This window comes from Elephas maximus, chromosome 9 (assembly GCF_024166365.1).
Source record: "Elephas maximus indicus isolate mEleMax1 chromosome 9, mEleMax1 primary haplotype, whole genome shotgun sequence".
In the NCBI taxonomy this organism is placed as follows: domain Eukaryota; kingdom Metazoa; phylum Chordata; class Mammalia; order Proboscidea; family Elephantidae; genus Elephas; species Elephas maximus.
Window position 1 is genome coordinate 958,656 of NC_064827.1, and position 10,382 is coordinate 969,037.

A 10,382-nucleotide genomic window follows, 5' to 3' on the forward strand; every position below is an offset into this window, starting at 1 on the left:
TGTCAGTGATTGGAATATCCATACGCCTACAAGAAAGACCAGTTAATACAGCTATTGATAAATTTACTCCATCATAATGGAGTTGTTTTTTTAATTCCATTTTCAGATTAGTGATTTTGTCGATTCTATAGATCAATTTGGAGAAATAGCATCTTCACAACACTGAGGTTTTTAATTCATGGGGACAGGTCATTTGTCTTCTTTAATTTCCCTCAGCTGAGGTTCATGTTGAGGACAAAGGGAATATGGAATGGGTAGTTGTAAATGAGAAGCCTGGGTGGCACAAATGGTTCGGGCTCAGCTGCTAACCTAAGGGTTGGTGGTTTAAACCCACCCAACAGCTCTGTGGAAGAAAGGCCTGGCAAACTGCTCCCATAAAGGTTACAGCCAAGAAAACCCCATGGAGCAGTTCTAATCTGTAACACACGGGGTGGTCATGAGTTGAGGACCGACTCAACCGCACAACAGCAGCAAGAAGTTGTAAATACCAGCTGTGGTCACATGAAACAAGGATTGTAATCATTATTATATTTTATTGTTTTGTTATAAGTATTTTTGTATATATATTAACCAAAGTTTTATTTTTTCCTTTCTCTTATTCCTTTATCATCTAACATAAGATGTATTAATAGTAGTTAACTTCTTTATAGGATAGTATTTAAGCTGCAGAATATCAAAGAAGAGTGACCTCCACCCAGTGACATGGAGTCCTCATCTGGGGAAAGGGTCAGCTTGTTTTCAATTGTATCCTGGGTAGTTGTGTCATGTTAAATGGAAGTTTAGCTTAATTACTGTCTTTATTAGATTAGATGTGGTATGGTTTCAAGAGCTGTGTATGGGTGCCAAGTTCATGTGTCAACCTGAGTAGGTTACTATCTTAGGCTGGGTTCTCTGGAGAAGCAAAACCAGTAAAGCCTAAAAATATCTATAAAAGCAATTTGTACCAAAGAAATGGCTCACTCGGTTGCAGAGGTTACCCAAAAAGAACATCCCAAATCCATAGGTCAGGCTGGAGGCATCTCCTAATTCACACAGCAGCAGGTCAGACACCAGAGCTCTTGCCCACAGGCTGCAAAGGCAGATGAATCAGCAGGCAAGACCACAGGTAAGCTGCTAACTCAGGTCCCAAGAACCAGAGGTCAGATAAACAGAAGCCAGCTGCAGGATCCAGAACAAGCAAAAGCCCCAAGAGCCTTGCCAGAGAGTCCATTTATATTCCGTGCAGGCCATACCCTCAAGGAAACTCCCCTTCACCTGACTGGCTACTCACAGCAGATCCCATCGTGGAGGTGATCACATTAGATCACATTTCATCATGGAAGTGATCACATCATCAGACAACTGCCAAACTACATCCTAACTGCCAAACCACTGAGAACTCATGGCCCAGCCAAGTTGACACACAACCTTAACCACCCAGTTACCATCCCCATTTATTCAAAACAACACTAATCTCAGTGTTGCTGTGAAGGATGTGATTAAAGCCCACAATGCGTTGACTTGAGTAACAGAGAGTACCCTAGATAATCTGGGTGACCTGGTTCAATCATTTAAAGGCCTCGAGCAGAGCTGAGGCTTCCCTAAAGAAGAGGAGATCCTACCTCTGGACTGCGGTTTCAGCTCCTGCTTGGGAGTTCCACCCTGCCCTTCCTGACAGCTTGCCCTATGGATTGTGGACTTATCTAGCCAGGCCCCACAACCCCACAATCTCATAAGCCAATTCCTTGCAATAAATCTCTTGATATATAGTTCTTATTGATTCTATTTTTCCGGTTGTACCCTAACTGATACGTGTGTGTGTGCGCGCGCGCGTGTTGGGGGGATAGTCTTTTCAGTATATGATGCTGGTTCAACTGGATCTCCACATGGAAAAAGATTGATTTAGACTCTTACCTCACATTACACACAAAAATTAACTCAAATGGTTAATTTCAGAGCTAGCTACGAAATCTATTAAAACAAAACATAGGAGAAAATCTTTATGACCTTGGATTAGGAAAAGAGGTCTTAGATACAATAGCAAAGACATGATCCACAAAAGAAAAAATAGATAAGTTTGACTTCATAAAAATGAAAAACTTTTGCTCTTCAAATGACACCATTAAGAAAATGAAAAGATAAGCAGAAGACTGGGAGAAAATATTCACAAATCATGTATCTGATAAAAGACCTGTATCCAGAATAGACTGAGAACCCTTACAGCTCAGTAAGAAAACAAACAACCCAATTAAGAAAATTGGTGAAAGATTTTAGTAGACATTTCACCAAAGAAGACATACAAATGGCTAATAAGCACATGAAAAAAAATGCTCAATGTCATCAGTCATTAGGGAAATGCAAATCAAAACCACAGTTAAAGCCACACACTAGGACCGCCATAATCAAAACGACTGATGATAACAGGTGTTAGTTAGGTTGTGGAGGAACTAGAACCGTTCTACATGGCTGGTGGGAATGTCAAAGGGTGCAGCCACTTTGGAAAGCAGTTTGGCAGTTTCTTAAAACATTAAAGAGAATTTTTTCACATGACCTAGAAATTCCACTCCTTGGTATTTATTCAAGAGGAATGAAAACATATGTCCACACAAAGGGCTTTTTGGCAAATGTTCCTAGCACCATTATTCATAATAGCCAAAAAGTGGAAAGAATCCAAATGTTCATTAACTGGTGAATGAAAAATAAAAGGTCTTGTATCCATTCAAAGGAATGCTATTCAGCAATAGAATGGCGCTAACTGCAGATATATTCTACAGCATGGATGAGCCTCAAAAAATTTATGCTAAGGGAAGAAGCAGAGCACAAAAACTACAAAATATCCCATTTATATAAAAAATTTTAAAGGAAAATCTAGAGACAGAAAGTAGCTTGGTTGTCTGAGGCAGAGGTGGAGACAGGAATTCATTTGAATTTTCGGGGCATGTCGGATCTTTCTGGGGTGACGAAAACGTTCTAAGCCTGGATTGCAGTGATGTTTGCACAATTCTGTAAATTTACTAAAAAATCATGACATTGTACACTTAAAATAGGTAAATTTTGCAGCACATAAATTATTATGTAAATAAAGTGATTTTTTAAAATAAATCATTTAATAAATAAAAAGATTAAAAAAATACAAAATGCACTGAACCAGAATATTTAGGCTTGTAAAGTTAAGTTGTAAAAGTATGAAGGAAACAAGCCCCTGAGTATCTTGACAGAAGGACAGTAACTGCCTTGGGGGCCTTGAGGGGAGCCCAGTGACTGGGGGATGACATGGGGAGGTGGGGTGGCTGCTAGGATACCAACAGTGTTCTGTTTTTTACCTGGAAGGTGAGTACATGTGTAGTTGCTCTGTGATAAAATACTTTTCTCTATGTGTGCTCTATTTTACAAAGTAATCCTTTCCAATACCAGCAGAAAATAATGTGGTTTCTGGGAATAGATCTAACAAAAAATGAACAAGACCTTTCTGCAGAAAATCACAAAACTTTATTGAAAGGCATTTTAAAAAGCCCTTAGTAAACGAACAGCAGTGTAAAGACATCATTACTCCCTCAAATTGATCTAAACGGTAGAGTCAGTGCAATTCCAATCAAATCCTAAAAGGTTTTTTCAAAGAACTTGACAAACCCAGCTTCTAAGAAAAAAGCCTAAGGATAAAACAATAGCCAAGAAGAATCAGGTGGAATTCCTGCTGGACATCATGATTCATGTTATAAAGTTGTACCGATTATGGCATAGTAGAGTTGGCCGAGAGAAAACAGACTGACCGGGGAACCCAGGAGAGAGCCCAGGGACAGGCCACACGCACGTATGGAAACCTGGTTTCTAACAGAATGAGCTCACCACAGGCTTGGGCTTTTGGTGAGGAGATGAGTGGGGACTCCAGGGGAGAAAGACCTGGCGATCTGCTCCCGTAAAGATCACAGCCTAGAAAATGACATGGGGTCGTTGTAAGTTGAAATCCACTCCAGGGCACACGACGCTAGAACTTCAGTGGGCGTTTGTTGACTGAGTAGGTGAGTGAATCGCCTGTGCTGGGCTGGGCAGGTGACACCCAAGTGGCTCTCCCCCACCCAGTCCACACACAGGCTGGCAAGCACACCTCCCACTCAGCAAGGATCTCTCTCTCTCCCTCTCACACACACACACACACACACACACGCCTTGAAGCATCACCACAAAGCTCTGGGCCATCAGAGAGGACAGTCCACCCGCGCAGCACCTTTGTCAGGTATCTGGCCTCCCTCTTAGCCCAGCACTTCAGAGCTGGGGCTGAAAGGCCGCCCTCCAATACCAGGACCTGCTACCCCTCTCAGCTCCCAGAGGAAAAGGTTTCCAGATGCCCCTGGCCCCAGCCCCTCACCCCTCCACACACACCCCCACCTTGCCACTGCGAAAGCCCCAGGGAGCCCACAGCCTGGGCCTCAGAAGGGCAGGATGTGACCCCCACACCAGATCCGTCCTGGGCCCAGGATGTGTGCGCTGGGCTCGCCAGGTGGGCGGTTCCGTCCGCCCAGATACTCCCTACACCCTGGACTGCGAATGCTCCAGCTACTCAGACAGACCTCGGCCCAGGTCCATGGAGCGAGGTCAGGGAAGGGGTGTTCCAGGAGCCCGGCGAGGGAGGCAGGGCTCTGGGGGTCGCAGGTCTTCAGACCTGGGGGATGGGAGCGTGCACAGCCTCCCGCCCTGTAAACACGCGCGCTCACACCCACGAGGGGCGCCCTCCCCTTGCTCCTGGATGGCGCCTTCCGCTTGGGTTGTCCCCTCCAGCGCTAGTGCCCTCTGCCCATCACCCGCGCGAAGTCTCCCCGTCCCCCATGCGACCCCAGCCCCCTCGAGCCCCCACTTTAGGACTTATCGTCGTCATTGTTGTCATCTGTGCGCCGCTAGACCGCTAGCTCCGCGGGACCCACCTAGGGCCGGGACGGTGGCGGGGAGGCGGTGGGGACGGCGGGAGAGGCCTGGCCCGCCGGACTCGGAAGCCCGGGTCCGGGCAGGGCATTTCCCCGGAGCCCCAGGCGCCGAAGCGGCCTCAGATGGGGGGACACGCCGCGCGCCCCGCTCCTGCCACCCGCCGAGGTCCGCTCGGGCGGGACGCGCTCCCCAGCTCCGCGGCGCTGACGAGGTCACCAGGCGGCAGCACTGAGCCCGCAGGCGCGCCCTGAGCTCGTGGCCGCGGGAGGTGCCCCCCGCTCCGACGCGGCCCCCGGTCCTCGGGAACCACAGCACGAAGTGCGCCCCCAGCAAGTCCCTCTAGAGCTTGGGTGGGCGCGGGGAACCGCGCGGTCCGCTGGAGGAGTCTGAGGACGCTTCTTGGAGGTGGAGCGTGCGCACCTACCGCCGAGGGGTTTGCAGAGCCGCGTTCCCCGTGAACAAGCGCGGGGAGGGCAGAACCCGGGGGCACAAGAGGATAAAAGAGCAGCAAGGGGGGTAGGCACCGCGGGGAAGAGAGAGCGGTTCACGGGCGAAGGCTGCCAGGAGCATACACAGCCACGAAGACAAGGGGCCCGGGAGCACAGGGGACAGGGTCCTTCCTACCCAAAGTTGCCCCTGCCTCCAAGGGCACATGGCCAGCCTGGGCGTCCAATCAAGGGCCGGCCCTGGGCGGGGGGGTAGGGGTAAGAGGCTGCGTGAGGCCGCGGTCCTCTCCACTGCCCAGACACAGCCAGGCACTGCCAGCCTCCGCCCCCTGAAAACGCGACCCCTGCCAGGGCGAGGGGACAGCTGTGGAGGTCTAGGCTGGGAAAGGGGCTGTCCAAACAGCTCCTGCACTGTGGGATGAGGACCCCGAGTGCTGTCGTCACTGTGGACTACCGCCCCACATTGGGCGTCCTCTCCAAAGCCACGGCCCTCCCCCAACCCAGCACCAGGAGGAACCCTGGCCAGGGCTCTGCACGTCTGCAGCGCCTGTCCAAGGGCCTCCCTGCAGAGGCACCTTTCTTCTTTCAGGGCCAGGTTGGGTTGGAGAGTCAGGGCTCCCCACTCAGGCCCACCTGTGACCACAGTCAACCTGCTATGTCCCTGCGTCCCGATGTCAGGCTCCACTGGAGCACCCCAATTGCCTTTGAGGAATGTCTTCATGGAATCTAGACCATCCCAGAGCTGTGTCTTTGCCCCTACCCCCAGCAAGTGGGTAGGGGGCTGGTGTGTGTGCATAGTGTGCAATGATGGTTGCCACAAGCACTCCACAGAGCTGGGTTAAAATCCCAGTTCTGCAGAGAATGAGCTGAGTGACCAGGCGCCACTCGCCCTCTCTGAGATCATCTTCTCCAACACAGGATGACTGCCCACCTTCTGGGGTGGTGTAAGAACTCACCAGATCCTCCTGGAACGTGCCCGCACACAGCAGTCTCTAAGGGATAGTGGCCAAGTTAAGGACCAAATGGAGGGCCGTTCCTCAGCTGGAAGTGGAGACCTCAGACTAGGGCACCTTGACCCACCACTCCACCACTCCACCAGTCTCCCTAGCTCTGAGTGCTCCAGGGGCGCATCCACAGGTTTATTAGAGGCCTCAGTGGCCTGGGGTGAGTCTCTCCTGCTGCCACCACCATCCCAAATGTCCTGCAGTGCCCACTAGGATCCATGTGTCCAGCTGCACCTACGCTACAAGAGGTTCACCTTGGCCACCACCTGCTTGCAGCCGGTGACGGCGTACTCGCGGCCGGCGACGCGGTAGTAGCTGAGCTGCGCAGCCAGGCGCTCCGCGCGGGCCTGCTCAGGAAAAAAGCCCTCCCCGGCCATCTCGTCCCGGAAGCAATTAACCACGTCCCACTTGTCCAGCAGCAGGAAGGGCACGATGGCAGCAGCCTTCCACAGCGGGTGCTCGCGGGCTAGGAGCACCCGCAGGCTGGCGCGCAGCTCCTCTTCCGCCTGGTCTCCGGGGCCGCTGTCGGGACCACCGTTGGGGCGCAGGGGCAGCGCGCGGGTGGCGTTCTGAAGCACGAAGCGGGTGATCTCGCCGCCGCCTGTGCTGCTGAGGAGCACGTAGATGGCGCTGTGGAACTGGTGTGAGCGCTGTGGCTGCAGGAAGCCGTGCACCTCGTCCAGCAGCGCGGGCGGCATGGCCTCCACCTCGTCCAGGACGAGGAGCGGAGTCTTCTCCTCGGCCTCGGCCCGGGCCACCACGTCCGCGACGCGCCTCGCCAGCTCCTCGCGGCAGGCCTTCACAGCGCTTGGCTCAGGGCAGTGGTGGCGCGCGTGGTACTGCAGCACCAGCGCACCGTCGTCGAGCACAGCGCGGAAGTGGCGTGCCAGCAGGCGGCCCACGTGGCTCTTACCCACGCCACTGGGCCCATGCAGCGCCAGGAGCAGCGGGCGGCTGTGCACGTGCGTGGCCAGGTAGTCCCGTAGCAGCGCCACGATGCGCCCCACAGCAGCCGGCTGCCCAAACACCGCGCGCTGCAGCGCCTTCTCCAGCCCGTCGAGGTCGTAGCGCTGGGCGTTGTCGTCCAGGTTCTCGATGGCGTTGAGAACCTGGAAGCCCACGATCGCCACGAGCAGCAGCAGGCAGCGTTGCGCGCGGCTCCGGCGCTCGGCGCGCGGGAGGTACTTGCGCGAGCTCTCGGGGTACAGCACCACGCGGCTGCGCCGGCGCCTCTTGCGCGGCGCTCTCGAGGTCAGCTCCGCGGCGCCGTCGAAGGTGAAGAAGAGCGGCTGGTCGGCTCCCGAGCGCGACGCCCCGGGCACCGCATCCGGGCCCCGGTCTGCCGGCCCCGCGCCCGCCGACCCCACGCCGGGCAGCAGCAGGCGGCGCTTGCGCAGGAGGCACACGCGGCGGCGCAGGCGGAGCACGGCGCGCACGGGGGCGATCACACCCGGGTCAGGGGCGCGGGGGGCCGCGGGCTCCGGGCTGATCGGGTCCATGGCTCGGGGGCGGCACTCGGTATGCAGGTCTCGTCCCTGCAACGGGTACATGAGAAGGAGTTCCACCCTCCCGCCGCGGCGCCCTGAGCCCACTGGGACCCTTCTCCCGAGTGGTCTTCCAGCCTAAGGAGGCCGCGGGGCGCGGCCCGGGCAGGCCCCCTCAGGACCTGGTCCGGGCCTCGCTGCGCTGGCGGCTCGCCCGCTGACCAGGAAGCGGCTCCCCGCGGGGCCCCATGCAAATCCCTTGGCCCTCCCGTAAACAGCGGCCGCGGCCGCCTGGAGGAAGTGGCTGGAGGGGGTGGTGAGGCGGCCGCAGCTTATCGGCTGCCTCCCCGGCTTCCTGGAGGAGGAGTCGGTGTCCGACCTGGCGCCGATTCGGGGTGATGAAGGGTCACGCCCGGACCCGCCCCCGCCCGCAGCTGCGACTGCCAGGCGCCAGGGGCCCTCCGCATCCCAAGAAGGGGCAACGGTGAGCAGAGGCCCGAGCACCGTCTGTTCAAGAACACTTGGTGGGGGGGTCTGGTCGGAGATTCTACTTTTGAGAATAGGCCCCAGCCCTGCCCCAGGCTCAGCGCAGTCCTCCTGGGCCTCCTCCCCCAAACTGGAGCCCTCTCACCATCCCGACAGTGGACACCCAAGCGGGGCTGCGGCGGGGAGCCCCCCCACCCCGGCGGGTCCGGGTGAGGCGCAAAGACGACCGAGAGCCAAGAGGAAGAGAGAGGAGGAGGGGTAAAGCCGTTGACCCCCAGAGAGCAGCCTGAGCAGACGGCTGGGGGAGGCCCGGGAGGGATGCGCGGGAGGCTGGCGCAAAGGCCCCGCTGAGGGGGAGGGCGGGACAAGCCTGAGCGCGGAGCTCCCCACACCCCATACCTGCAGCTGCGTCAGGCTCCGGGCCCCCGGCCCCGCCTGCTGCGGCTCCACACGCCAGGCCTCGGACTCAGCAAGCGGAAATGCCTGCCTCCCTGGGGCGAGGGGCAGGCGGGGCGGGGGGCCTGGAGTGTAGCGGACACCTGCGGGTCCCTGGGGAGCGTCCGAGTCACGGAGGAAGCTCTGGGAGGTTTCCGCTTCTTTAAAAAGGAAGTGAGTCAGGGGTGCAGCGGGCGGGACTTGGGCTGGACAAGGCGTGGAAGGGGAGGCCTGGCTGGCTCCTGAGGTCCCCTGGCGGGCTGTGTCCGGGGTCCCTCACCTCCTCCATCCTTGGTTCTGGAAGCCCCTTTTGGCAGTTCCAGGCCAGGCAACACCTGCCTCGGCTCCCTCCAGGGGATGAGTCCCCCCCTTCAATCTGTCCTTTCACCCATGCCTTCTACCCCAGAACTCCTTCTCCACTTGCCCTCTCCTTCCCAGAGGCAGGTAAACAAGAGGGGAAGGGAGAGAGGCCTCTGCCAGGTCGGTGCCCCACCCTCCCCATCATTTTTTTCCCCTCCCCTTCCCCATATTCCACCAGCTCAGGAGACCCTCAAGGACAGTCCTAGACCTGGGAACATGCCGCACATGGCTCATGTTCCATCTTGGGGGTAGGGAGGAAATTAAATACGAACTTGGGGTCCAGAGTTGGGAGCCTTGGGCTCTGGGCCCGCCCCTCCTCACTTACAGTAATAGTTGCCAGTTTCTCAGCTCCCTCTCCTTCCTTTTGAGCCAAGGAACCTGGTCTCTCCAGCCCCTGGCCCAGGCCCACGGGGAAGCCCCCCACCTCAGTCTCAGTGGAGGCCCAGGGCCCGTTCACGTTCATCCTGGCTAACCTGGTTGTCCACCAACTTCGTCTGTACCCACGGGCTCTGGGAACCCCACCGCAGACCTGTCCTGCCAGAACCCTCCGGGCCCCAGCTGCCAGGCCTTTGCTCCCACAGGTCCCTCTGCTTCCCTTCAGGCTGTTCCACCTGCCCCAACAGGTACAGATGTCAGTTACCCACCTGGAGAAGCAGGAAGGCTGGCGGGGGATGGGGGGGCACAGTCTCTGCGTATTGTGGATCCCAGGCCTCCCTGAGACGCCTGTCCCTGGATAAGGCCTTTGGGAATCCCTGTCTAGGCTCCTCCAGAGGACCACCTGACCACTTCTGCCACGTCCCTCCAGCACCTTTCCTGTCTCCAAAGATGAAGGGGGCCCAGACGCCCACCTCTCCCTACCTCCAACCTTTCTCTCCTCCTCTGGACGCTTCTCCATCCTGATGGACCAATCACCACTTAGTCAGAGGAACAGGCTACGCTCGCAACACCTCACCCTGCACCCCCAGATGTGACACTGCCCCCCCTCCCCGGGAAACCAGGCACTGCTGGCAGGGTAGCACCAGGCAGGACCCCTGTAAGGGAGGGAAGCTGGGCTGGGGTCTGACCAGGCCAAGTCAGCTCCAGACATGCCCGCCAACCAGGGCTCAAGCTCTGCCCTTTGGAGCCTCCGTCTCCACATCTGGGCACAGCCTGTAGGTGGTAGTACCCCATCCACATGGACCCAGCAAGACCTGGCATTCCAGCAGGCACTGGAGCCCCTGGAATGGGCTGCTGTGAGACCTAGAGGGGGTCCTGCCAGCCTTGGCATG

General features: G+C 56.5%; 1 protein-coding gene across 1 annotated transcript; it reads right to left on the reverse strand.

Annotated features, from left to right (window-relative positions):
• Positions 1 to 6,582: 6,582 nt before the first annotated feature.
• On the reverse strand, positions 6,583 to 10,198 carry TOR4A (torsin family 4 member A). The gene is made up of 2 exons (XM_049896135.1): positions 8,719 to 10,198; positions 6,583 to 7,884 (listed from the first exon to the last, which is right to left on the reverse strand). The coding sequence occupies exon 2, from the start codon at positions 7,846 to 7,848 to the stop codon at positions 6,589 to 6,591; it is 1,260 nt and encodes a 419-aa protein (XP_049752092.1). The 5' UTR covers positions 7,849 to 7,884; positions 8,719 to 10,198; the 3' UTR covers positions 6,583 to 6,588.
• Positions 10,199 to 10,382: the final 184 nt, after the last annotated feature.

Excerpts from the sequence above, each read along its gene's own strand:
- TOR4A (XM_049896135.1), bottom strand. The coding sequence starts at position 7,848 with ATGGACCCGATCAGCCCGGAGCCCGCGGCCCCCCGCGCCCCTGACCCG.